Source organism: Thunnus albacares, chromosome 8 (genome assembly GCF_914725855.1).
Source record: "Thunnus albacares chromosome 8, fThuAlb1.1, whole genome shotgun sequence".
Classification (NCBI taxonomy): domain Eukaryota; kingdom Metazoa; phylum Chordata; class Actinopteri; order Scombriformes; family Scombridae; genus Thunnus; species Thunnus albacares.
Window position 1 is genome coordinate 18568408 of NC_058113.1, and position 25431 is coordinate 18593838.

Here is a 25431-nt window from a genome sequence, read left to right on the forward strand (position 1 = left end):
TTTACCTAATCTTCACAGCACTCACAGTACATGTGCCACCTGCTCATACAGTACCAGTCAAAAGTTTTGACACACTTTCTAATTCAAGGAAATAGGGCAGTGTGTCCAAACTTTTGCCTGGAACTGTATATAAATGTCTTGCCTTACCTCGAATGTGGCAGACAATCAGAAGCTACAACGATTAATCGAGTAATTGATGAGTCACCAACTATTAAATTAATCGCCAAGTCTTTTGATAATTGGTTAATCATTTTGAGTCATTCATTTAAGAAGAAAATGTCCAAAGTTTCTGGTTCCAGCTTCTCAAATATGAATATTTTCTGGTTTCTTTAGTCATATGTGATAATAAACTAAATATCTTTGTGTTGTGAACTGTTGATCAGGACAAAATAAGACATTTGAGGAAGTCAGTTTGGGTTTTGGGAAACAGTTATCTTCATTTTTTCAACATTTTCTGACTAGTTATGGACCAAACAACTAATTGATTGATCTAGAAATGAATCAATAATGAAAGTAGGCTAATCATTTGTTGCAGCCCTATTCAAACCCATTCATTTTAGTTGATTCTGTAATTAAAACGTGACTTTTGCTTTCTGTAAGACTGACTCGCCACTGACCAAGAAGCAGACACGGATCAATTAGTTGTAATCCAGAAGGGAGTTGTAACTCAAAGTCGTCATTGCGAAATCTCCGAGGGTACCTAAACGCATCATCGCTGGTACTTTGCGTCCACTATAATACGTCAACGGTCTTCTAGCGGAGAGGAGTTCGGGACTAGTGGGGCTGTTCTGCTGCTGGATAGTTTAGTTAGTGACTGTCCTCACTGTTAACTTTCCTTCTTTAGTTTCCAACAAAAACCAGTTTGTCAAATCTCCTCAAGATGACTGTGAGTCACGACCGGCCGATGACTTATGCCAAAATGAGAGGGCTTGTTACATTTTTCTCAGGTAAGGAATTTATGGTTTAATAACGGTTAGGTAAAGTTTGACCGTTAACCGTTAACTGACGAATCATAGTCATAGATGGATACCACCGGTATAAATACATAATTATTACAGTTTGTGGTTAGTTAACGTAGAAAAATGCTGCTAGAGACAAAACCGCAATACATGAGGACGAGGTGACTAATTCTCATATATAAGAATGTTATATTAAAGTGATTTATCAAGTCTTCCTCTCTTTAAAACGTTTTAAAAATGGGGTTTATGTTTCTTATGATAGTTTCACTATTAGTGTTTTCCTTGTAAAGCACTTTCTCTGGTTTTGATAACTGCTAATGTTATATTAGTAAACTTTATTGTTGTTGTTGTTATCATTACTACTATTTCACTTGGCCTCAAGTATGTCAAAGTCATGGCGACCACTTAACACTTGCTTATTGAATAAATTCAGCTGTTGAACACTTATGTAAGGAACAAACCCCCTCCCTGTCTTACAGCTCTGCTCAAGGGGAAGAAAGCTGGCTTCAGCGACTTCTTACACAAAGTGGTTTCCAGTCAGAAACTCTGCCAGCAGTAAGTCACAACATTTAAAAAAAAAATAATGTTAACAGGTTTTTACTTTTGTGCTGAATCTCACCTAAACCTCTCAAACCAATATGTGCTGTCGTTGACCTCATGATTGAAGCCTGGACACCCAGAAGATCCTGCGGCCACAGAGCAGACTGAGAAGACAGAAGGAGGACAAAGGCACTGTGGTGAGTTAAGAGGGAAAACTGTTTTTTAAAAGACTGTGCTGAGCGTTGACAGGAGATGAAACTAAATCTGACCTCCTGACCACCCTGCCTCTCTGTGTCTTTTCTCTGCTCAGAGCTCAGTGAACCCTAAAACCTCTCAGTAAGTACTTTTTGTCCTGAGGTCCAGATATGTTTCATGGCACAAAAAAGCATTTTGATTCTCAATACAGAGCAATTCTTTTTTGCTGTAACCTAACACCTCACCAAACTAAATAAAGTTAGAAAGAGTTTTAAGTTGTTGCTACAGAATTTAGGAATTGTAAGTAATTTATTGTTGATTCATAGATTAGTAAAAAGCAGTCCTTATTAGAACATAAAAGATAATGTGAATGCTTTTTGTAATTTGCAGTTACTAAAGAATTCATAAATAATTTTACTAGATATTTTGAAGCCTTTTTTCAAAGGTCAAGGTATTAACCAATCAATGTAAGCTTAACACAAAAGATGATTTAACAGACTATGACATAAAATTTATACATAAATACATGTCCATACATGCATACAGTGAGACACCACTTACATTACCAAGAATAAAGTAAATGTTGTCTAATTAATCAGATCTCTGATTAATGATTAATTACAGCATGTTGCCTGTATATCACAACACATATCTGACAGTTTTCAATTGTTGTGTCAATCAGGATGAAACCGTCTGATTTTGACTACCTCAAAGTTATTGGCAAAGGAAGCTTTGGAAAGGTAGGAATTTTCTATCCTTTTAAGTTTTTATGTTTGGTCTTTGGAGTTTTTTTGTGACATTAAATGTCAAAACTTTTACAGGTGCTGCTGGCAAGACATAGAAAACACGGGGGGTACTATGCTATGAAAGTTTTGCAGAAACAGATGATTGTCAAGAGGAAAGAGGTAATCTATCTATCTATCTATCTATCTATCTATCTATCTATCTGTCTTTCTATCTATCTATCTATCTGTCTGTCTATCCATCCATCCACTGTATCATATCTGTCTCTGTAGCAGAGGCATGTGATGGTTGAGAGGAACGTGCTGCTGAAAGGACTGCAACATCCATTCCTGGTGGGACTCCACTTCTCTTTCCAGACAGCAAACACGCTCTACTTCGTCCTGGACTATGTTAATGGAGGGGAGGTATATATGTATACGTATATATAATATATATGAAATACTTGTCTCTGTCAGTCTTTTAGGAAATAATGGAAAAGTTCAACGCAGTATGTAATTTTTCATGTCAGATTTAGAATCAAGTTTACAAAACTCCAGCATAAAACCAAAAGAATTACCAATATTCCCATGATTATGTGGTTATTCGTGGTTATTCCCATGGTTGAAAATGCTACAAGCTCTCCACAGTGCTGCTGATGTGTTGAATGTAGTTGTCATTCTATTTTGTACATGCTTACGCTCTGTAAAGGGCTTTGCTATTAGTATATCCATCTGAGGCTCTGCCTTGGGACCCTGAGACAGATTTTTGCTCTCACCGCCCAATCAGGAGGTAGTATCCACTCACGATAAAGCACCAGCACACCTACTGTTCATCTCCTTTCTATTTCGTACATGCTCCACCCTCTAACGGGCTTCGCTATTGGTTTTCCCCTAAGAGACTTCACCTCTGCACCTGAGAAAAGATCTTTTCACTCACTGCCCAATCAGGAAGCAGCAACTGTGCAGCATCCTACCACTATAAGCGTCTATGCTGCTCATCTCCCTTTTTCACTCAGCCACCTTCAGAAATCGAGTAGAAGTTCACCCTCTGGTGTCGCAGAAGAGGATGATGGCTACTAGCAAGTCCTGCACCTCTTGTGCCGATGCCACTGGTAGACTCCCACAGGTCTTGCTTCTGCTGCCTCGGTTGGCAGCACCAGGCTGAGGCTGAGTCCTGCCCCGCCTGCCTTGCAATCCCCTGGGAGTAGTGGGAGTTTGTGTGCTCCCTCCATGCCAACTTGGCACTGGCGGAGGCAGGTACGGTGGCTCGGTCCAAACCATGGGACGAGTATAAAGGCGAGGACGACTGTTGCATCTATGAAGAAGAAGATCCGGCATCCCTCTTCTGCGATGACGACCCACTGGCAGCCCACTGCTGCCCAAGCCTATTCGCCTTGGCTGCCAAGAGGATGGTGACCCTGCCGCCGCCGCTGCCGCTGCCGCTGCCGCCCTCCATGACTTGAAGTGACAATTTCACTGCCAGCCTCCTTGCACAGCCATGTGGGAGGCCTTGCTCCTGCGTGTCCTGTCCCAAGATAACGCCTATTTGCCATTACGCACAGCGTGAGTGGGACTCCCTGCTATCTACCAAGCCCTCAGCTGTGGACTATGGGCAGTATTCCTCCGTCAAGGGCTGGGAGTGGGACAGGTTGGTGTCACCTGTCAAGGACGCAGTCAGGGTCTGCCTCCTCCCCTCCACATCCCTCTGGCCTGGTGGTCGGCTGTTGGTCCTGTCCAAGAGGGACAGAGTGACAGCCAATCTCTTTGACCGCTGCTATGCTGGTGCTGCCCAGGCGGTGGCCAACAATATGGCCTTCCTGGCATGATCCCTGCACCAGCTCATGCAACACGCTGCTGTCTATTGAATCCTTGTTCAGCCCAGACATCCAGGTCATCATTGACCAGTTGGAGATGGTCGGAAGGCTAAGCTAAGCTCTCATCTTCCCCCTAGCAGCCTTCTCCCCACAAGCAGCGGTAGAGCCCTCACCGACATTGCCACTCCGGCGAGAGGTCCTGTGGCAGGTCTGCTGCCAGCACGAGCCATCTGGAGCTGCCCAGCCGTTCCTGCCACCCTATCGCGTACTTGGCCTCGACTGGCTTGTTGGGCCTGTTTGTGCCACCCTCTTCGGCCAGAGACAGCCCTAACCTCCCGGGGGGAAATCTGCCACACTTTTCACTGTTCTGTTTCTCACCTATGATTGCAATTAATTACACTGATGCTGGGAATAGAGTGAAGACCCATTTACTGGTGAAAATTACACTCTGTATATTTTTGGTGGTTGTTTCTTGTTTCTTGTGGGATGGATATGCTGCTAGCTGTGGGAATTGAGCTATGCCACCCTCCTCGATTCCCTGTGCTCCCTCAGATAGCCCACCCACTGACCCATTGCAACAGAGAGAGGTTCCCTGGGGGATACTTCCTAACTTTTTGCAACCCCATCAGTGTTTTTTTGCAGCTTGTATCTCCATGTGCACGATTCGCTTAACTACTCTACATGAATATGAACCAGGGGTTCGGCCTTTCCCTGCAGGATGCTGGGGAGGGGGCACATTCTCCTGTTTGCTGCCAATTCCTCCATTCTGGGACATGAGGAAAAAGAGCCATCACTACAGTTTTCCTTACATGGGAACCGGTGGACTGCTATGTCACAAGATAGCTTATCATGTGCTGTAAGATATGCTGATGCATTCACCTCGTGACAGGTGACTGTCTCTACTTCTACTGCCTCACCACAGGAAATGCTATTTTGCCTCCTCAGAGGTTTTTCAGCGCTTCAGCCTCCCTTTTCGGCTATGTGCATGTTTTTTTCAAGTGTGTGGAAAATGCACCTAACCCTCTCAGAGTCAGGGGTCGAGTTCTTCCTTACATTCACAATTAGCTATTTTTCGATCCGTCACTTCATGAAGCTAAAGCCCACATGTCTCTGGTGATTTGGTGTCACATGTCTGGGCCTCACTCCCAACACATTGACGCTTTTCCAGCCAAGCCTGTACTCGTATTTTCCACTCGGATACATGCATTACATATGCATGTGTGTCAGATGAACACAGAATGTCTTTTCTGCACTTGCTACAGTGAGTGGAGACAGCTGCTTGGGTCAGGGTGGAGATGGTGATTCCTCTGATTGGACCGAGGTCAACTTCTCAGCTAGTCGTGAACCTACGAGCAGCCACACCTATGTGCCCTATGTGCAGGCCTCTAAGCATTGAATGTGTACAATTGGAATTGCACCTGAATGGCAGCAGATGATGCAGACTTCCCATTCCCACTCAAGCCCTTAGGGGTGTCGCCCTCTGGAGTCAAGTGGTGCACCTGGGGGATGGAGGTTATTTCCCCATTAGGTCCGTTTTTCAGTATACTTGCTTGACACAAAGGGAATGGGACGCTCTGTCAGCTCAACATGGAAGGTTGAACTTCCATGTCAGCGGGCCTGGTTACCAGCAGGGAGGATGCTGGGTGCCCTCTCTGGCTCTCTTTGCGGGAGAATGATGCCTCCCTTCAAGAGGGATGTATTCACTCACACAGCGTGGTCCCCTGCATAGTCATCCACTGCAGTTGATGGTGCTGTTGCCCCACAGGGGCGGGGATGCAGCCTGTCTGGTGTAGTATTGGAACCAGAGTGCCTCATGGCATTGATGTTGATTGTGGCTGATCATGATAGCCTCAACTGCTGCACAAAGCCTTCACCTTGTAAAAGGGTTTCTCTGGGATGTCCGCAGACTGAGAACCCACCTGTTGCCTCATTCTACGGTGGAATCTTCAAACGATTACAGAAGGTCTCTCAGGCCTGCTTCCTGAGCCCATGGAGTTTTTTTGTTTTAGTGAAGACGAACCCTTTTTAGCACTTTCCTCTGCCCGTAGAGTGGGGGATTGTTGGGCGTTGCCTGTGCACCCCACCTACAGGTTATTGGTATGTATAGGGGTGCGATGTAGCTGTTTTTCAACCCAGGGGCATGCTCCCTCCAATTTATTATTATATTGGCCTGAGAGCCTTTTCCCCCTCCTATGTGGAATAAGGGAGGAGGTGTTTTTCACATCTTGTGTCCTGTTATTGCACTTTTGCTGTTGCTGGGACAACGGGACAAACCTTCGGAAGTTTGACTGACTCTGTCTGCCACGGACAGTGAGCCCAGGTGGCTCCATTGTCAGTTCAGTGGCTGGCTCATTGGATTTGTGATGTGCATTGCAAGGGCTATGAGACAATGGGCTGCACACCTCTGGTGGGTGTCGGGCACACTGCCAAGAGCGTTGATGGTCGCCCTGCGCAGGGGTGTGTCAGTGTAGACATCTGCCTGATTGCGTCACATCCCTCTCTGTGTAGCCATATCTCAGGGATATGACATCTGACTCTGTGCTTGGTGCAGTGTCTGTGGAGGGCACCGTCTAGGTCAGATCGTGGGTTTTTAGCCATTTTCAGCTCCTATCCTTGGAGCGTGTGGTTAAAGTCTGTTGGACCCCTATTCAGGTGGTGCTCAATGGCTGGATCACTTGGCCTCTTTTCGCCCAGTGAGCAGTTGGGTCTGGATTGCTATATGCACAGATTCAGGACCAGCTGGGAGTACATCACATCCCTAATAAAGGCCTTTGCCTCTGGTGATTACCAATAGCAAAACCCGTTATGGGGTGTAGCATATACAAAATAGAAATAATAGTTACCTGGATGTAACTTCAGTTCTATGAGTACAGGCATGAGCCTCTAACTACAGGCCCAGCTGGCCTGTTTAATCCTATTGCTGAGCTCAAAAGGAGACTAACAGTGGGTGCGCTGGTGCTCTGTAGTGGGTGTATGCTACCTCCTGACTGGGTGGTGAGTGCAAAGATCTGTCTCAGGGTGCCAAGGCGGAGCCTCGGAGGGATGTACCAGTAGCAAAGCCCCTTAGAAGGCGTAGCATGTACTCTTAGATTTGGAGTCACATCCAGGTAACCACTATTTTCCTGTGTATGTGACCACTCTTCTGTTTGTCCTCAGCTTTTCTACCACCTTCAGAGAGAGGGGTCATTTCCTGAACCCAGGGCTGCTTTCTACGCTGCAGAGATGGCCATGGCACTGGGTTACCTTCACTCTCTTAACATTGTTTACAGGTACACATAACACACATATATAAACACCACAAAGTCAATCGTCCGAGTGTTTTTTTTGGCTCACCGCTTGCTCACTGTCTTACCTCATGTTTGATTTAAACATGTTCCACATGTTTTATTTATTCATGCAGGGAAATCCCAATGACATTTCACTTTGAGAAGAGAGTTCTGCATAGAACATGTTTTCACTAAAAACCACCACAACCACCAATGTCCTCCAACACCACATTAAAAAATAAAGAGTAAAGAAAAAGCAAAACAAAGGTGAAATTAGGTCAAAATCATAACAGCAGTTAGTTTAGGTTTTTTGCATGAACACTTGATGACTAAATCATCTGTTTCCCTGTTAGAGACCTCAAACCAGAGAACATCTTGCTGGACAGTGAGGGTCATGTGAAGCTGACTGACTTTGGACTTTGTAAAGAAGGTGTGGCCATTGGTGGGGTTATGCATACGTTCTGCGGGACTCCTGAGTACCTCGCTCCAGAGGTGCTACAGGGTCACTCATACAGTCCAGCAGTGGACTGGTGGGGGCTTGGTAGTGTGCTTTTTGAGATGCTCTATGGACTGGTGAGAGAAACATAAATCACCTTTTTACTTTTCACAGTCTCACTTTCTTCAGCATCTTCTCGTCAACTCCATCTCTCTCTTCTCTCTCTCAGCCTCCATTTTACAGCCATAGCAAAGCAGAGATGTTTGAGAACATACTTCAAGCTCCTCTGCAGCTGTATAGCGGGGTATCTCAGGCTGCTCGCTCTCTGTTGGAGGGCTTGCTGGAAAGGGATGTCTTCAAACGCTTAGGGGAGAGCCGTGACTTTGTAAGTGCACACACAAAAGAAAGACAAACAGAAAAGATCATAAACACACATAACCAAGGAGGGGTTTATTTCATTGTATCTCCAGGTGGAGCTGCAGGAACATCCATTCTTTGCATCCATCAACTGGGATGACCTCCTGGCCAGGAAAGTTACCGCCCCGTTCATCCCCAAAGTGGTACAAGTGATTCATAAATTAGTTTTGAGGACTCGTTTTTTTTATCTATTGCAGTTTACCTGAGTGTGTGTTCTTCTGTCTTTGCAGACTGGTCCCTCTGATGTCAGCTACATTGACCCTGAGTTCACGCTACAACCTGTCCCTGCCTCCGTGAATGACAGGTGCCAGGTGGGCGCAGCGAGTGAGGCCTTCCTGGGATTCTCCTACATGAACCCAGTAGAGTACGTGGCAGCAGAGCCGGTTTCATAACAACGCCAAATCCTCTGGGAGCACTGCAGCGATTGTTCAAATATTTATTTTTTATGTCATAAATTATTAAATCAGAGTCTATTTTTAAATACTTAAGCAAAAGATTCCTTACACTAACACTGCAGTGGACTTTATGTCTAATTGTGTGCGTTAATGTATTAACACCAGGAAATAATTGTACATTTCGAAGTACGTGTATTTTATCAAACCAGTTCACAATATGGAATAGGCGGGTCACTATTTCACAAGTACTCACTACCTTCATGTATCAGAAGATGAAAAAATAAACAGTCCATTTGATGATTTTTTTGTTAAACACTATACATTATTTCTTTAAAATATACAACAAGCATGTATTGCAACATTCCCATTCAGCTATTACATTCACAGCTTACAAAGGTACAGAGAAAATACTGCCTTTAAAGTCTGCACGGTGACAAGAGGCACTGTGCGTCACAAACAAAATACAGAGAACATCTCCTTGTGGCATTTACATAAAAAACAATAGCATGCCAGTCTGTTGGCAACTCCTGATACACAAATTGGTCCCAGCTCTGACTTTATGGTGAGGAAATGTCTTTTTTTAGTGACAAACAGAAAAAGCCCATCACCATGGAGAATCTAATGGGTGTCTCCAGGAAGAGAGCATCTGGTCTGATCCTTTCTACCCCATTTCACAGGACTGAGAATAAAACAGTTTATACACACACAGAGCAGCTTTCTGTCTGTTAGTAGATGCTGAAAGAAGCGTAGCTCTGGTCGCTCTGGCAGGTGAAGTAAGCTGTCAGCTGACCATTGCAGATCATCAGAAACAAGCCGCTACCTATGAAACAACAATAACGTACAGAATTTAAAAGAACTGATTTCAGAAATGCAATTATTTACAGGGAAGTTGACAATTTGTTTTACCTAAGGCCAGCCACCACTGCCACACCATGGGAAACTCCAACATCACTGCAATATAGAAAAAAACAACACATTCAGCATTTTTTTGAGTGTACATGTGTAGATGTACTGGGTTTTTTTTGTGGTTTTTTTGTGCTCACCCAAACTGGTGATAAGTACATGCAGTAGAGTCACAGTGAGGGCGTAGTCCCACACTCGCCTCTTAACCACTGCAGCAAACAAAAGGCCGCTACAAAAGTAGGTGAGCTCCAAGGATAAGAGGTTCACTGCAGGAGACCGATACAGTGAGAAAACACATGAGCAGACAAAAAGTTTACTCTCATTTGTGATCGTGTTGACCGAATTACGTGTGCTCACCCAAATATTTGGAGTTGGATTCAGTAGGCTCGGTCTTAAAGTCAAATGGAATCAGTCCATCAAAGTGATCCAACCTGTATGAAGTTAGAACTGGGTTAAATATCCAAAAAGGAGGAAAAATGACCACCAGCTATTGCAAAAAAGAGACAGCAAAGGTAGATCCATCACTGAACCCTCTATGGGATACTGGAGATAAATAAACTGTTGTGCTCCTATTATTGTATCTATCTCATCACCATCAATTACCCATTAAGCACATACTGCAGACTACACATGAAACTATATTTATCATACACACAAAAACAGCACTGACTGCTCCAGGTTACCTGTATATGACTGTAATAGTTTTGACAATTAAAAATATATATACACTCACTGAGTAGTTAGTATTAGGGACACCTGCAACAGCTCTGCCATAAAATCTACTTTTACGAAGCTTATACATTTTCAGTTTTTGTTGACATTGTCAGAAAAGTGATAATTCATTTATTATTGAGGTCATACTGGGTGGTGGAGGTGTACTGGGATGCATTATATCGAAAAGTGCCTCTAATATTTTGTCCACCCCTTTAACATATATGAGAAAGGCAAATTTTTAGGAAAAATAAATATAAGCTACAAAAAAAGTAGAATTTATGGCCAAGCTGTTGTATTGGATTGCATTAGATTACACAGATGTTCCAAATAAAATGCTGTTAGTGTATATTTAAGATTTTACTTATGAATTATCCATGCAAGCGCAATATCAACTGAAAAAAGTACATTTTGGACACCACAAAAAATGGCATCTGGATTAGATAATGATGCAGAACATATCTTAATAACCGAAGAATTTAAACTGACACGTTGTTCTTTTATAGTCTATAATAAAGGAACCACCTTTGTAGCAGTGTTTGAACTTGTTCCATTATTGACTATCCCCTGTTGATTGTGGAAGACTTGTGCTATGGAAATACTGTTACGATATTCTGTTTGCATATGTGCCAGTGCGCATGTGTGTGTGTTAGGTGGATCCTCACCTGAAGGCACCGAAACACACGCTGCCAATCATGTAGAAAAGAGAGTAAAATATGAGCAGACACAGCAGCAGGTTGAAGAGCACGGTCTGTGGTGGTGGTGTGGGGGGTGGGGGTGGTGGGGGAGAAGGGAGTCATTATTTCACAACAGTATAATCCGTCATGTAGGCAACACCACATATTTTCCCAACCCTAACGCAACATTTACCAAACACCAACCTGGACCTGTGTGTGTGCGGCCCTGCATATTACAGGCTGCAGAGGGAGGGGTGAGCGCTGTAGGTAAGCAGGCAGACAGCAACTCTAACGTTGCTACAAAACCTGCTCCATACACTTTGGATTAGAATAATTGAGGAATTATGTAGTTTATATTCTATTAAAACCCGACAACTGTTAAACCACAGACACCCTCTCACGTGACGTGTCATCTTCATTATTTTTTTATCGCACATGATTTCCCCCCTCAGTCGATCGACAGACGATCCGATCGGACAGTTTTATTAGCCGCCTGCTGAGCAGCAGAGCTGCAGGTCACATCCTGACACATTAGTTGCCCTCTTACCTTCGAGTCGACCGCTTTGCCTTTGAATGCCATCTCATGATTCGTACATGATGTTATATTACAGAATAATCCAGGGCTGCTGCATGCTGCACGACCCGGTTAATCCCCCCCCAGAAAGTGGACTTCTTCTGCCATCTAGCGACAAATACAAGACAAGAACCGGAGCCGCCGCCGCCGCTTGCTGCTGCTGCTGCTGCTTTACCAGCCGACCACTGAACTCATCTCACCTCGAAACACGGCGGCCTTTGTTGACTGAAATAAGGACTTTTCTCACAGTTTACCTGTTATACAGCACATAAACATATAGCTATAGGTGTTATAGCGATTTGGTGTTTCATTAACCGTGTGTTTTCAGCAATAATATGGCTAAACTGGTCCACAAGATCTCCATAACCGCCCTTAATGGGAGGGATTGAATACTGCAGGTTAGCTGGAGATTATTTGCTTCAGTATGAGTTAGTGGACGACTGTAGCGACCCAACCAACACTTCAAATCAATTAAAAGACCCCAGACTGTGAATGATTAAACTGGTAATTCATGAATTAAATTTAAATGGATTTGCTGTCACATCAAAACCATAAACTACATGTAGCAACATCCAAGCAGCCCTGGAAATGCCATGAGATGATCGTAAACCGCAACACACGACTAACTGCCCACATATTTGTGGATTATTTACTCGCAAAATATAACCTTGCAGTGATATTTCAGAGTATTAGACGTGATGTTTCGTTTTAGGGGGTTGATCACAGATTAGCTGTTCATTGTGTCCGGCTTCATTTAACGTTTTTTGGTCAGCTTAGCTTCATCAGCCCACACAACCGCAGATGTGTTGTAACTGACAAATCGTGTGTAGCAACGTATTTGGGTCGTTTTGATTCAAAAATATCACTTCGGATGTTTTTTTTACAGGCCTGATTGTTTAACCCTACACTAAACACCGTCGTGTATTGATTAATTATCGCATTTTCTTAAGTGACATCTGCATAAATTGGCCGTAAGACGCTGGCAGAGTGTTAAAAACTGGGAGGAAAACGACCAGTTTGACCACAGAGGGACCAACCGCTCCTCAACGGTCATGGGAGACACTGCGGTTCCTGCGCTTCACTTCTTGGGGGAAAATACTTCTCAGCCTGTTATGAACAAAGAGAAACGAGCTCCAGTCAGTCGGTTGCATTCGTTACATCGGGAGTGAAGTGAGTTTTGGGCGTGTTATAAGTACACACAGGCCTGATATTGACCACCGATTGAAAACTGAACTTTTCCGAGACCCAAAGTTGTCAGGCAGCGCATCTCACACGCATGCGCATCCCTCTATATCCAGCTCTAAATAAGAGTTAAAACAGAAACGAGGTGAGTTCCACAATTTCTAAACACTACGGCTGTTAATACTCATTTATTGCCGTTAACAGTGGCAAAATGTGAAAAACCGGCCTTCGTTTTGCTAGTAAGCGTTAGTTCGCATTATTTCCACTCTGATTTAAAACGGCGAGAATAAATCGTTTTTCAAGTTTCTATTGGAAGAAATTAATCAAGCAACAATGTTGAAGCTCGTAACAGTAGCGCGATGTTATTGTCAGTCTGTCTGCTATTATGTGAAATATTGGTGTTTTGCAAAATGCCCTTTCCTATTGTTATTAACCGGGAAACTTATTTATTACAGATTGTCCTTAGCTGGTTGCATCCAGTCACAATGCTACGGCTAGCCCCCTAGCAATCCTCCGTCCACTTGAACGGAGTGGAGCTAGCTGGGCTAGCTTCATGTCAGCGCTAGCTAAACCTGGGCTGACATTCCGTGACAAGGGGAAAGTGAAGAAAATAACCAGAGTGAAGGAAAACACCAAGTCAGGAAATTACACAGCAAGCATGTGCTTTTGTTCGACGCGTAGCGGCTTTGCGTGCTTTGTTTAAATAGGTAACTTGAGTAATTTACATAGTTTAAACGTGTTGGTGGCCTCTTCCTATGCTCCGCCATTTTGTATAAGACGAATGCTAATCATGGGCGCTCTTACATACACTTTATTTATGGCGAGAATAAAACTGAGGTATTTAGTGTAAAGTCAAACTTAATCATCATCCATTAGCTCGGACTGTTGGTTACTTTTCACATGGTTATGGCCTCCGAGCGTACAGAAAATATCACCTTAATTCAGTGTTGAACATGCGTCAAGACTAAAACGTTATATCGCAATATTAGTCGGATTAAAACGATTTTAAGTTTGGCTAGTCAGTGCAGAAAACAGTGTTCTCCTTAAAATTGATTAACAAATTACCCCCACAGTTGCCCATAACCAGGCAAACAGCCGGTTTTAAGAGATACTGTTAAAACAAGGAAAAGATGAACTTGTGTGGTAAACTTAAAGTTGAGACATCTTTCATCGTGTTTGTCAATGATCTGGATGAAGGTTCATCCTAATGGGGCCGTTTGTGCACCTATTTCCTGGTTAGTTGACCAGCAAAACAATATTATTATTGACTGTTTTGTCTGAAATCGAAGTGCATGGTGTATCCTGCAAGCCAGCACACAGTCGCCATCTAGCGGTGATGTTGCGAAATACTGTTTACAAGTGCAGGTATAAATTGCATTTGGAGTTGGGAGCACTTCGTTGGTAAAACCACACAGCGGCTGCTACACTGTGATAGTCTCACACTGTCAACACAGACGAATAATGGCATCACTGAGGTCAGAGATGTGGGCTGAACCTCTTTTTTTAAACACCCGTGTTATATTTTAATCATTTGCAACACCTTTATGTCAATATATGGCAATGTTGTTGATGTGACTGTTGTTATGTCATCGCAGGTTGGGGATATCAGAGGAGTGGGAATGACTGACACTCCACCCAGTGATGGTCCCTCCCAGGGAGCTGAGTTTGACATGATGGGTGCTCTGGACTGGAAGGATGGTATTGCCACATTGCCAGGCAGTGACATCAGGGTAAGATTAATGGCCAGCTATTTTGATAATCGATGAATTGTTCTGAGTAATTTTTTAAGAAGGAAATTTCCAAATTCTTTGATTCCAGCTTCTTAAATGTGAATATTTTCTGGTTTCTTTAGTCTTCTATGATAGTAAACTGAATATCTTTGGGTTGTGGACTGTTGGTCGGGACAAAACAAGACATTTGAGGACGTCACCTTGGGCTTTGGGAAACGGTGATAAACATTTTTCGCCATTTTATGAACCAAACAACTAATCGATTAATCAGGAAAATAGTCGTCAGATTAATTGATAATGAAAATAATTGTTAGATGCAGCCCTATCTGGGATCATCCTCTATTATGTAAACAACGGTGTATGTGTGACCACATAGAAATCTATATGAGCAAGTTTTCCCACATTGTTGCCTGAAGTAAAGATCACCTTCACTTATTATAAAAATAAATGCATTTCTATGAAGTGAAACATTAACTTTCAGGGGAATCAGGCCGTCAATCTCAAATATAACTGATCAGGGGACCAGGTGAATCAGAATTTGGGTGGCTTAGGACCTTGGTTCAATAATTTCTTAGAGGAACCCTGATGAGTATATTCTTTCTCCCCCCCTGTGTTTTTCAGTTTCGCATGACAGAGTTTGGTACTCTGGAGATTGTCACAGACCTTGAGGTCAAAGGACAGGAGGCAGAGCCTAAATGTGAGACCTTGGACCCAGCACCTTCTCACAGTCCCACCCCTCCACCAGAGGGCCAATCACAGACTGGCACAGCCGCAGCTCCAGCCAATCAGAGTCAGTCAGGATCATCTCAAGGTAAAGGTATGACGGCACATGTTTAACCCTTACAGAATTGTTATTAGATAGTATTGCAGTGTTTATCTTTTATACTCTACTTTTATGCAGTGAACAACACTTCCTTCTTCTCTGTCCTCTAGCTCCTGGTCCTGTTCTCCTGTCTTTAGAGGAGGGCCCCAGTATGGAGGGCCCCAGTGTGGAGGTTGGTCCAAGTGTTGAAGTTGGCTCCAGTGGTGTCATGGGCTCAAACAGGGACCTGGCAAGGTGCAGGGCCTGTGGTGGGCATGCTCCCCGGGCTGCCCTCCTTCAGGGCAAGTTCTGTAGCTCCATTTGTGCCCAGCCCTCCAGTGGCAGGTAAATCACACATCTTGTATTCTTCAATGCCACGTTGTTGACTTTTAGGGTATTATGGTATGTCGTTCTATCATGAAACAAATCCTTTGTACAGATCATCTCCAGGGGAAGCACGGGAGAGTCAGGCAGTTGAAGGTGAGAGGCTGGGTAAACGTGTGCGCAAAAAGAGGAAGATCTATATGGATTCTGGTGATGAAGAGGAAGATAACCAAGAGGAACCAGAGGTAAGGAGCATACCCTCAACATCTGCCACTAATGTTGCCAGGGCTACAGGCCACTTTAGTGTTGCTGTAATTACAAAGGTTTTGCAAACAAAATACCTCCTTCTGTAATTTTCCTGTTCTTATCGTTGCTCTCTTCATCTTTAAGTCAAGAAAACGCAAATGCTGAGGGGGAAAAAATGTGATAGTGCTAATTATTAACACACTTCTTTTGTTTCACCTTTTGTAGGAAAAAGCCAAGACGACCAAAGGCAGGAGAGGTCCCAAAATTGCCAAACTTGGTATGTTAGATTGCTACTACTGTAAAGACAGGAAGTGAGGGAGGGATTAAGAGAAATGTGTAGCCTGTCTCATGTGTCTGTAAATCCTTTTAAACGTCTCTAACTAGTTGACATAATGCTACCTCAAATCCAGTCTTTACATAGCTAAAAACAACATTATGTTTTGTTTGTCTTAGTTCTTTGCTGCACTGTTCTTCTTGTAAGGAGTTAAACCAGTCATGCAGACTGTCTTCTGATGTGTCATCAGTTGCTTTTCATGTCAGATTTGTATTGTTGGAAATTTTGTCTTATTTTCATTTTTACTTGGCATTTAAAATTTCTCTAAAAAATCTTTTTTAAAGTATTTTTCTTTTAGTTAACATTTAGAGGCACTTAAATTGAGGAGTCTTATTAATGTTATAGGCATCTGCATCTGTAACAAAAGTTACAGGAACAGAATAAAACATTTTTTGCTCCTAATAATCTGGTCACATGTATTTCTGTAACACTGAAACTTGGCTGATCTAAACCTGAATAACAGTCTTAAGCAAGAGGGAAAGGTTTATCTGCAAAAAATGTTTCTCATGAGTGTCATGTGATTACACTTGAGTGTTTCAAATCTAAACATTGGCTGAGACATTTATTGTTTTAACTTCTTTTGTGACCCTCCCCCAGTGACTGCCGCGCCCAATAAGAAACGGGCGTGGAGCTGGCCTGCTTACCTGGAAGAGGAGAGGGCCATTGCTGCTCCTGTCAAACTATTTAAAGAGGTATTTATGTTTTCAAGTATAATCAAATGGTTTTGTTTATGGAGCTCCTCTTAAGCAGCCAAACCATGACTGTTTCTGTTTGTCTTGCAGCATCAGTCATTTCCTCAAAGCAGAAACAGTTTTAAAGTGGGAATGAAGCTGGAGGGTCTGGACCCGTGTCACCCGTCTCTGTTCTGTGTGCTCACTGTTGCAGAGGTGCGGGTGCTACTGTTTGTTTATGGCTTTGGTTTCACAAAGGTTTAAACACCCTGTATACAGTATCTTTATCTCTACCTGTAACTAAGCGTTTCACTCTCTCCTCTTGTTTCTTGTCTTCCTGTATCAGATTCAAGGCTATAGGGTACGGCTCCACTTTGATGGCTACCCAGAATGCTACGACTTCTGGGCCAACGCCGACTCGTGGGATATGAAACCTGCAGGCTGGTGCGAGAAGAATGGACATAAGTTATTGTTGCCTAAAGGTAGTCACACACACTAATAATGGTCTTACAAATAACCATTAAATTAGTGTTTTTTAGTAAAACTCAGCATCAACCCTTCGGATTAACTTTCTCTTGTAGGTTGTAAGGATGGAGAGTTTAATTGGAGCATGTATGTGAAGAATTGCAGGGGTCAGCTGGCCCCCAAACACCTTTTCAAGAGCCTAAACACAGTGAGTATCAAGCACAAGTGTTTTTTTTCTTGTATTGCTAATTCACAGGCTAAATGTGTTTGTTTATTTTATGTTTTTTTAATCCTTTAGTCTGTGACTCCGTCTGGATTTCGAGCGGGGATGAAGTTGGAGGCAGTCGACCGGAAGAACCCTTCGTTGATCTGTGTAGCAACCATCGCAGCTGTAGTTGACAACAGGCTGCTCATTCATTTTGACAACTGGGATGACACATATGATTACTGGTGAGAGTCCAGCAGATGAAGTTATTTACAGCAAGTGTTGCTGGGCTGAGACGGAAAGAGAAGACACGATCAAAGATACTGCTGCAGCTTTAAATCCGAGCGAAATGTGCAGTAGTTAAATGTCTCTATGGCATCAACATTTACTGATTTATTTTTTTTATATATTTATATTATTTTTTTTATTTATTTTGGTCAATATTGAGTTCACAATTACTTAACACAGTTACTCATTGACCTTGGAAATATGCATTTAATGAACTTTCTAAAAAATCCAAACAGTGGATTTCCTTGATCTTAAAGCATAATTCAACTGGAAAAACAAATAAAAAAAGAGATGTAAAAAAAAAAAAGAGATAAATGTTTGTCTCATTTTTTAAATAAATAATATATAAATACATTTAAATAATAGAAATATAATAAATAAAAATGATCAAATGTGTTGTAGTGCACTGCCATAACCTACTTAAAACTCCTAACATTTGATAACATTAAAAATAAAAAGGTTGAGAGAGAGAGCAGTGGTGGTTGAGCGAGCTAGAGTGTGAATGGAGAGAGGGAGCAGTGGTAGCTCGAACAAAGCCAGTGAATGAGAGAAATAAAACATTTTCTGATTATTTCATGGCAAACGAAGCGAAATGTCCTCCCCTCGTCCTTCATTGGTCAAAATCTAAAATCAATTCATTAATCCTAAATCAATATCGGAGCATTTGCTTGTTTTGTGAATGAAGCGGTACACAAGACAAAACAAGAGCATTGTTGCGAAACAAAATGCGGCACAATAATCATCATATCTCAGTTATCTTGTTTAGGTAAATTCGTAATTGAAAATAAATGATCACCCAGCCTCAGCCTAAAGGTATTGGAAATTAACGTGATAAGTTTGGAAATTGGACAAACAGTCTGGAAAACTGAGGACATACATGCAGAAAGTCTAACAATGTACTCATTGTTTAAGGTGTGATGCTAGCAGTCCATACATCCATCCTGTGGGTTTCTGTGAAGAGGCCGAGCTAACTCTGACCACTCCAGCTGGTAAGACACAGACCAAGACACACGTGGGTCAGTATAATCTATTTTAATATACTGTAGGGCCCGACTAATGTAGGATCTAACTAACATTATAATATATACTGTATGTGCTAATAAAGATTTACTTGATTCTGCTGCAGATCTGATGAATAATTTCCTGATTTGACTTGTAGAAAATGTTTCTTTATAGAAAGTATTCTTCTTCTTACATATCTAGGTATCACTTTAGTCGTTACTATCAGAAAGAATGATACAAGTTTCTTAGTTTGCTCTGATTAGCAGTATTTCTTTCTGGATAAATGTATAGAAGCTAGTTTTAATTGTACAGTAATGGAGGAATGCATGCTGCCTGTGAATGCACAGATTGTAGTTTTTGATGGACAGTTCATTGGTGTAACAACACTTTATTTGGCTGCACAGATGTTTTAATGTCTGATTTGTCTTCAGCGACTGACAGATCTGACTTGTCTTTATCTCCTCTCTCCAGAATATAAACAACCTAAGAGTTTCTCATGGGAGAAATATCTGGAAGAGACGGGCACGCAGGCTGCTCCTGCTCGGGCTTTCAAACCGGTATGTTTCACACACTCTCACACACACACACACACACACACACACGTGCACAAAGATGTATAATTTTTTTATCATGCTCTGTGCTTGCAGCGGCCTCCACACGGCTTCCAGATTGGGATGAAAGTGGAAGCTGTGGATAAAAGGAACCCCATGCTCATCCGTGTAACAACTATAGCAGACACAGAGGACCACCGACTGAAGGTTCAAGATGTCTCCTTGTCAAGATGTTCTTTGATACTTGTGTCTGTGCTCGGCTTCCGTCTAATCTGCTGTCTGATTTTCTGATCTAGATCCACTTTGATGGCTGGAGTTCAGAGTACGACTACTGGGTGGAGACAGACTGCCCTGATCTGCACCCTGTAGGGTGGTGTCAGAAAACTGGACACCCTCTACAATATCCTAACGGTGAGACACAGTGTGACTCTTCCCATCTTTCCTGCCAAATAGTCGGTGAGGTCAGCTGAGGATCCAAAATTGTAATTTCAACAGAGGAGTCGGCACAGTTTTTCTCTGCCTTCATTTAACTTCTGCATGTAATCTATAATGAATACAAAATGGAAATGGTCTTGCAGTTGTTTGCATAGTTTGAACACTCCCTTGTGTGTGTGTGTGTGTATATTTCAGGCTCCAGTGATGTATTGAGTGCCCCAGGGCAAGGATGTCCTACTCCAGGATGCAACGGGGTCGGCCACATCAGAGGACCTCGCTATGGGACCCACTACACGTCAGTAGCACTCACACTGCTTGCGCTTTCAGAAGCGCTTCTTTTCTCCTTGTGTCTGTGTTTCATATCGCTGCTCCTTCTAAGACATAGTAAATTCCTTTTTGTCTAAGTGAACCAAACGGCTGCTACTTAACACACTTTCATAATGTTGCAATTCTATTTTAAAATACTTGATAAAAGAAAAGTTTGTGAATTTCTTATTTTCTACATTCTTATTTCATTTTCTGGCCTACCACTGCTGCTCAAACAGCACGTTACTGGTGCAAAGTTTTCATCTTATCTTGTTTTTGTAAATGTTTGCGTTCTGTGTGTATGATAAGTACAGGAGGAGAAGAAAGAGTCTTAGTGTTCTTAAATGTCATTTATGCTTGTGTGGGCTGCCGGCTGTGTAGATGTGTTGCGTGCGTGTGTGGGGGGCCTAATGCGATTTTAGCTGCTTTTCCCTCTTATTCAGTCTGACTTATTTATTGCAGAAGATGAGAAGTAAAAAGTGAATATTCCGTCTCATTCAGTTATGAAATGAAGGTTTGTTTTAGGTAAAGTTTTTGTGGTTTTGTGTGTGCAGTCAGGTGAGCTGTCCCTACTCGGAAATGAATCTGAACAAAGAGGGCTTGCTGCCAGACCGTCTCAGCGGAGAGCGACCTCTCACCCTCAGTGGACCTCATCCCCGCGGGCGACGCCCTGACCCTCACACAAACACTACTACGCAGACCTCCTCAACGCCAGATCAGCCTGAAGGAGCTGAAGACTCCCAGAACAGGTTTGCTGAACTCGTACAACGCTGACAGCCTGAACACACTCCCAAGAGAACTGCTATCAGTGTTTTACATGTAACTCTATCCAGTGGTCTGTACCTGAGAGCGGGTTATCTGTGTTGCTAGGAAACCAGTGACCGTGGAAGCTGAGCGTTCAGGACGCAACAGCCAGTCAGAGCCACCAGGCGCCGCCAGTGAGCAAAGCCAAAATGGAACCAGACCTAAAAGGTATCTGAAACCTGTTCACTGTAATAGATGTGTTTGTATTAGTGAAACACTTTTAACTTTTATGTTGTTGTCTCCTTCAGGACTGCTCCAGTTCCCAAATACCTGAAAATGCACTATGTTAAAGAGGAAATTGGTGATGGTAAAGGTGCGTGTGTGTAAAATAGGATGTAAAATAAAGGCTATACATCACCACCTCACCCTCACTGACTGCCGTCTCCCCTCCTCTGTCCTCTTTGCAGCCTCGCCAGACGCCATCTCTCTCCAGCAGGCTCTCCACGAGTCTGTGTTTTCCCCCGGCATCTCTGCCTCCCCCCCCCACCGGGTGGCTCTCTGCTGGGACAAACACTGCCAGCTGCTGCCTGAGGTCCTGGGGCTGACTGCCAAGAGAGTGGCCACATGGAGCGCTGAGGAGGTCAGACATGCTTACTCGCTCACACTGCGCCAACACATGAAAAGCAGACATTCATTCACTTATCCGACAGGAAGGCATCTGATTATTCAACGAAACCGCTACCGTGCATGAATACTTAACGAGAGCTTTTATTGTCGTTAGCCAGAGTTGGTCGTCTCTCTCTGTGCCTGTCAGGTTTAAAAATGAAGTTTCCATAAAGACAAACCGGCACTTTGATCCGTAGATAAACATTAATTGAGTTAAACAGCTTGAATGTTGCAGCCTGTCACAGCTCTATGTCTCTTTTTTATTAGGTGGCTGGTTTTGTCAAAGGACTCCCAGGATGTAAAGAACATGCTGCTACATTTAAAACAGAGGTAAGAGCTTCATCTCACATATGTGATTTGGGAGAACTGCTTTTACGCAGATTGGAAATGGTGAAAGCGTCACGTTTCACAAACGATTGCGAACACATAGCAGATGACTCTGCAAGTCCTACAGCGCTCTCAAATACTCATGCACGAATCATAAGTATTGTTTGTTTTGATCAGTGAAACATGTCAAAACAAACAGGAGAGAAAATGATCTCAAGTTGGAAATCGCAGCTAACATATGGCAGCTTTTCATGAAATGGGCCAAACTCACAAAGTCTCCAGATTAGTGCCAGATTAGGGTTCACCCAGGGCTGGTTTTAACAATCAGTCAGCTTTTTTGGAATATATCCTGCCAAAATGAAAAAGGTTGTTCTTTAACTTTCTGATTCGCCTGCTGTCCATCAAGTTACTTGTTAAAAAGACACCTCTCTCTTCATCAATGAAAAGAGAAGCAGAGAGAAAAAACAGTGAGGCTAAATGTACTTATTTAAATATATGTCAAGAAACACGCTCAACTCTTCTGATTTGAGTGCACGGCTGCCAGAACCTCAAAACTGACACATGAGGCATGTCTACACAAGCACTGTGTTTACTGATCAATTCAATATTTACTGCATGTAATGCTGCCAGCCGTGTGAACTCTGAAGAAATGGTGTGCAGACTTTTCATTTGCCTTAGTGGTTTTCGCTGTGTAGCTATGTGTAATTATATGCCCACATCTTCTAAAATTTACATATATTACACATGTTAATGAGACATCTCTGAAAAGTGTGATTTTTTTTTTTTTTTTTCTTTTTTCTCCTTTTAGACATTTTGGATTCCTTTTGATTCAACACCAACAGTTTTAATGCTGCTAAAATGATTATATGTCAAACTGTGCATACATTTTTTGTAGATGTACAGTAAAAATTTCACACTGCACACTAATCAGCTGTGAATAAGCCCACTGTGATGACGTGTGCAGTTTATGAGTCAATTAAGTCAATGAGGTTTTTTTTATTATCGTAAAGTCATCTGTGTGCACAGCAGTCACCCACATTTACTTCAGGAAATGCTTTTCAAGTTTTGTATTTGCATTGTTTTATGCTTTACTTTGTTAAATGGAGGATTTCTACAGTTTACATACCTGCTAATTTTCAAATTGAATGATGTTAAATGCTAAATTTGTTTCTTTCTCTTTAGCAAATAGATGGCGAGGCCTTCCTGCTACTCACCCAATCAGACATCGTGAAGATTCTGTCAATCAAGTTAGGTCCAGCCCTGAAGATCTACAACTCCATCCTCATGCTGAAGAACGCCGATGAAGAATAAGGGGGGGAGGGGGGGAGATTGCGCCCTCCAGGCTGTTCCCTCAGCTCCGGCTTCATCGACACTCAGCGAAAGACGTTTGACAAAATCAGCCAGAACGGGTTTCATCTCGTTGAGCTCTGTGACGGCGCAGCGAGACAAGAGAAACAAGCGGAAAAGCCGTCAACTTTAAAACGTCCATCTCTTCATCCCCTCTGCTTTCCTCTCTCCATGATGGACACCCCTGAGGGAGAGTTTTACATGACACCATGTGGATTCCTTAACTTATATCGTGTTTGTTTACTGAATCATAAAAAAAAAACTACAGGCACCTTCAAGGCTTCTTAGCATTGTACAGTTTGTGAATTGGATTTAGTGTCACTATTCTGTTGCTTTTCCCTTTTTTTTTAATTTAAACTGTAATGAAATGGTGCTTGAGCTCAGAGCAGATGGAACAAGCATCGTTGTTGCTTTTACTCAGCAACAAATTTTTTTCTTTTCTTTTTAAAGCTGCAAAATACAATCGTGAGGTGGAGAGAGGTTTTTGTTTTTTGTTTCTTTTTTTAAAATGTGAAACCCAGTGGAGCAGAAAGCACTATGTAGTTCAGCCTTTCTCCTCTAGATGGAGAGAGCGGGCCACTCCACAGGCCCAGAGGCAGAGAGTTTTGATCATTTCGAGTTTGCTGAAGCTTACATTGAATGGGGGATGGAAAAAACTGTGTGTGTGTGTGTGTGTGTGTTTGTGTGTGTGTGTGTGAATGTAAGAAATGAGGGTGTAATTTGTGGCAAGCAGGGCTAAGGGCTAATTGTTAAATCAAGGAAAATTAGTTTTTTTTATGGTGGAATGAGACAACGAAGCAGCTCTGGTCTTCTTTGTCTGCATGTCTTTGGGGGGAAACAGCGAATGAATATGAATGTTAAAAAAACAGCTTTTAGTTGTTTTGTTATTGTTTCCTTGACTCCTTATCTTGTTTGTTTCAAATAACCTCCTGTGCTTCACATTGTAAATAGTATACAGCTACAAAAGGACTGTCCTCGCTCCCTACAAGATTTTACTCCTGCTCGGTTATGCAAAGGCTTGACATCTGTCGACAGGAAAGGACATTGTGACAGTGAACTGAAAATACGAGCCTCGATTCATACGTAGATTTTGAGAAAAAAAGCAAACAAAAAAAAAACAAAACATTGTTAGTGTCTTTGTAAATCAGTGAGTTGGAATGTGTACATCAGCAACTGTTTATATGCAAACAGCTTTTATTTATGTATCTAATTTAAGGGGTAATGGTACGCTGTTTTGGCTCCGAGGTAGCTGTGGCTGTTTGGTGGTGTGTGTGTGAATGGGTGAAATAAATGAGATGCACACTGCCTGCTGTCCTCATTTGACCTCAGTCCTTTCACCACACACACACAGATAATCTAAAACTGGTCTTCACAGTTTTGTACTACTTCACTCAACTTTACTTAAATAGCACTTTACACATAACAAACGTTCCTCAGTGCATTACATCACGGAGAAACTACATAAAATGAAATAAAATAGAACTAATAAAATCACTGTCACACAAAGATAAACACCCGCAGAGGCCTCAGAACATGCAGTTAGGCACAGTTAGAGGCCAATGAGTAAAAGAGTGCTTTAAGGTGACTTAAAATCTCAATAGAAGGAGAGAAATGTGGCAGGAACAGGAAATTTCATAGGTTTGGAGCAGCTATAGAGAGCTTGTCACCATATAACACTTATCCTGCATCTGTGGACAGACAGGAGGCTCAGGTCAATGTGATATGGGGACAGGAGCAGAGGCTTGTGGGCAAACAGCAGGCTTTTCAATTGAGTTCTCTATCTAACAAGCCACTGCAGGGAGGCGAGAATATGGTCCCTCCTTGTTAAAACTCTTCCCGCACCTTTTTAAACTAGTTGGTGACAGGATAGAGAAGTCTTAGTGGTGCCAAAATATAAAGAGTTGCAGTTACTCTAAGAGGGAGGATATGAGGGTAACTTTCTTCAGGTCAGAGAGACAGAAGTCTTAGTTTTGTTGAAGTTTACAGTGAATCAAATATGACTCACAGGTGGAGGAGAATGCAGGGGTTTAACACTATGACTTCACATTTATTCACAATGAGCTGGAGAGAGTTTGAAGAGCATTTGAGGACTGCTGGTTTGTTGTAGTTATTAGGCTTTAATGGAAGGTAGATCTGTGTGTCATCTGCATAACAGTGATGAGAGGTTGCGTTTTGAGTAACGTGAATTGGTGGAGGG

The 25431-nt window shown here is 42.5% G+C and overlaps 3 protein-coding genes across 12 annotated transcripts; 2 read left to right on the plus strand and 1 right to left on the minus strand.

Moving 5' to 3' along the window:
- Positions 1 to 744: 744 nt before the first annotated feature.
- sgk2b (serum/glucocorticoid regulated kinase 2b) lies at positions 745 to 9041 on the plus strand. 2 transcript variants are annotated; one of them, XM_044358391.1, is made up of 12 exons: positions 745 to 947; positions 1439 to 1514; positions 1627 to 1696; positions 1810 to 1835; positions 2377 to 2434; positions 2516 to 2599; positions 2711 to 2842; positions 7387 to 7499; positions 7850 to 8069; positions 8162 to 8317; positions 8403 to 8492; positions 8580 to 9041. In XM_044358391.1, exons 1-12 carry the CDS (start codon positions 881 to 883, stop codon positions 8739 to 8741), a joined length of 1254 nt encoding a protein of 417 aa, XP_044214326.1. In that variant the 5' UTR covers positions 745 to 880; the 3' UTR covers positions 8742 to 9041. The 2 variants fall into 2 exon arrangements, with proteins under 2 accessions (XP_044214326.1, XP_044214327.1); XM_044358392.1 differs by having other exon boundaries at positions 8403 to 8461; positions 8580 to 8832.
- LOC122986895 (transmembrane protein 244-like) lies at positions 8772 to 14265 on the minus strand. Of its 3 annotated transcripts, none has more exons than XM_044358393.1 (6): positions 13517 to 14265; positions 11024 to 11109; positions 10005 to 10078; positions 9788 to 9913; positions 9651 to 9695; positions 8772 to 9564 (listed from the first exon to the last, which is right to left on the minus strand). In XM_044358393.1, the coding sequence occupies exons 1-6, from the start codon at positions 13556 to 13558 to the stop codon at positions 9470 to 9472; spliced, it is 468 nt and encodes a 155-aa protein (XP_044214328.1). In that variant the 5' UTR covers positions 13559 to 14265; the 3' UTR covers positions 8772 to 9469. The 3 variants fall into 3 exon arrangements, with proteins under 3 accessions (XP_044214328.1, XP_044214329.1, XP_044214330.1); XM_044358394.1 differs by lacking the exon at positions 13517 to 14265 and adding an exon at positions 11583 to 11704; XM_044358395.1 differs by lacking the exon at positions 13517 to 14265 and adding an exon at positions 11240 to 11467.
- On the plus strand, positions 12538 to 24539 carry l3mbtl1b (L3MBTL histone methyl-lysine binding protein 1b). 7 transcript variants are annotated; one of them, XM_044358388.1, is made up of 22 exons: positions 12538 to 12936; positions 14387 to 14521; positions 15143 to 15332; positions 15455 to 15668; positions 15763 to 15892; positions 16119 to 16170; positions 16825 to 16919; positions 17010 to 17114; positions 17245 to 17380; positions 17480 to 17571; positions 17662 to 17813; positions 18769 to 18872; positions 19330 to 19415; positions 19506 to 19616; positions 19706 to 19820; positions 20040 to 20139; positions 20705 to 20899; positions 21021 to 21122; positions 21203 to 21267; positions 21362 to 21534; positions 21828 to 21890; positions 23070 to 24539. In XM_044358388.1, exons 2-22 carry the CDS (start codon positions 14411 to 14413, stop codon positions 23196 to 23198), a joined length of 2520 nt encoding a protein of 839 aa, XP_044214323.1. In that variant the 5' UTR covers positions 12538 to 12936; positions 14387 to 14410; the 3' UTR covers positions 23199 to 24539. The 7 variants fall into 7 exon arrangements, with proteins under 7 accessions (XP_044214323.1, XP_044214318.1, XP_044214319.1 ...); XM_044358383.1 differs by having other exon boundaries at positions 12539 to 12936; positions 15143 to 15338; XM_044358384.1 differs by having other exon boundaries at positions 12539 to 12779; positions 15143 to 15338.
- Positions 24540 to 25431: the final 892 nt, after the last annotated feature.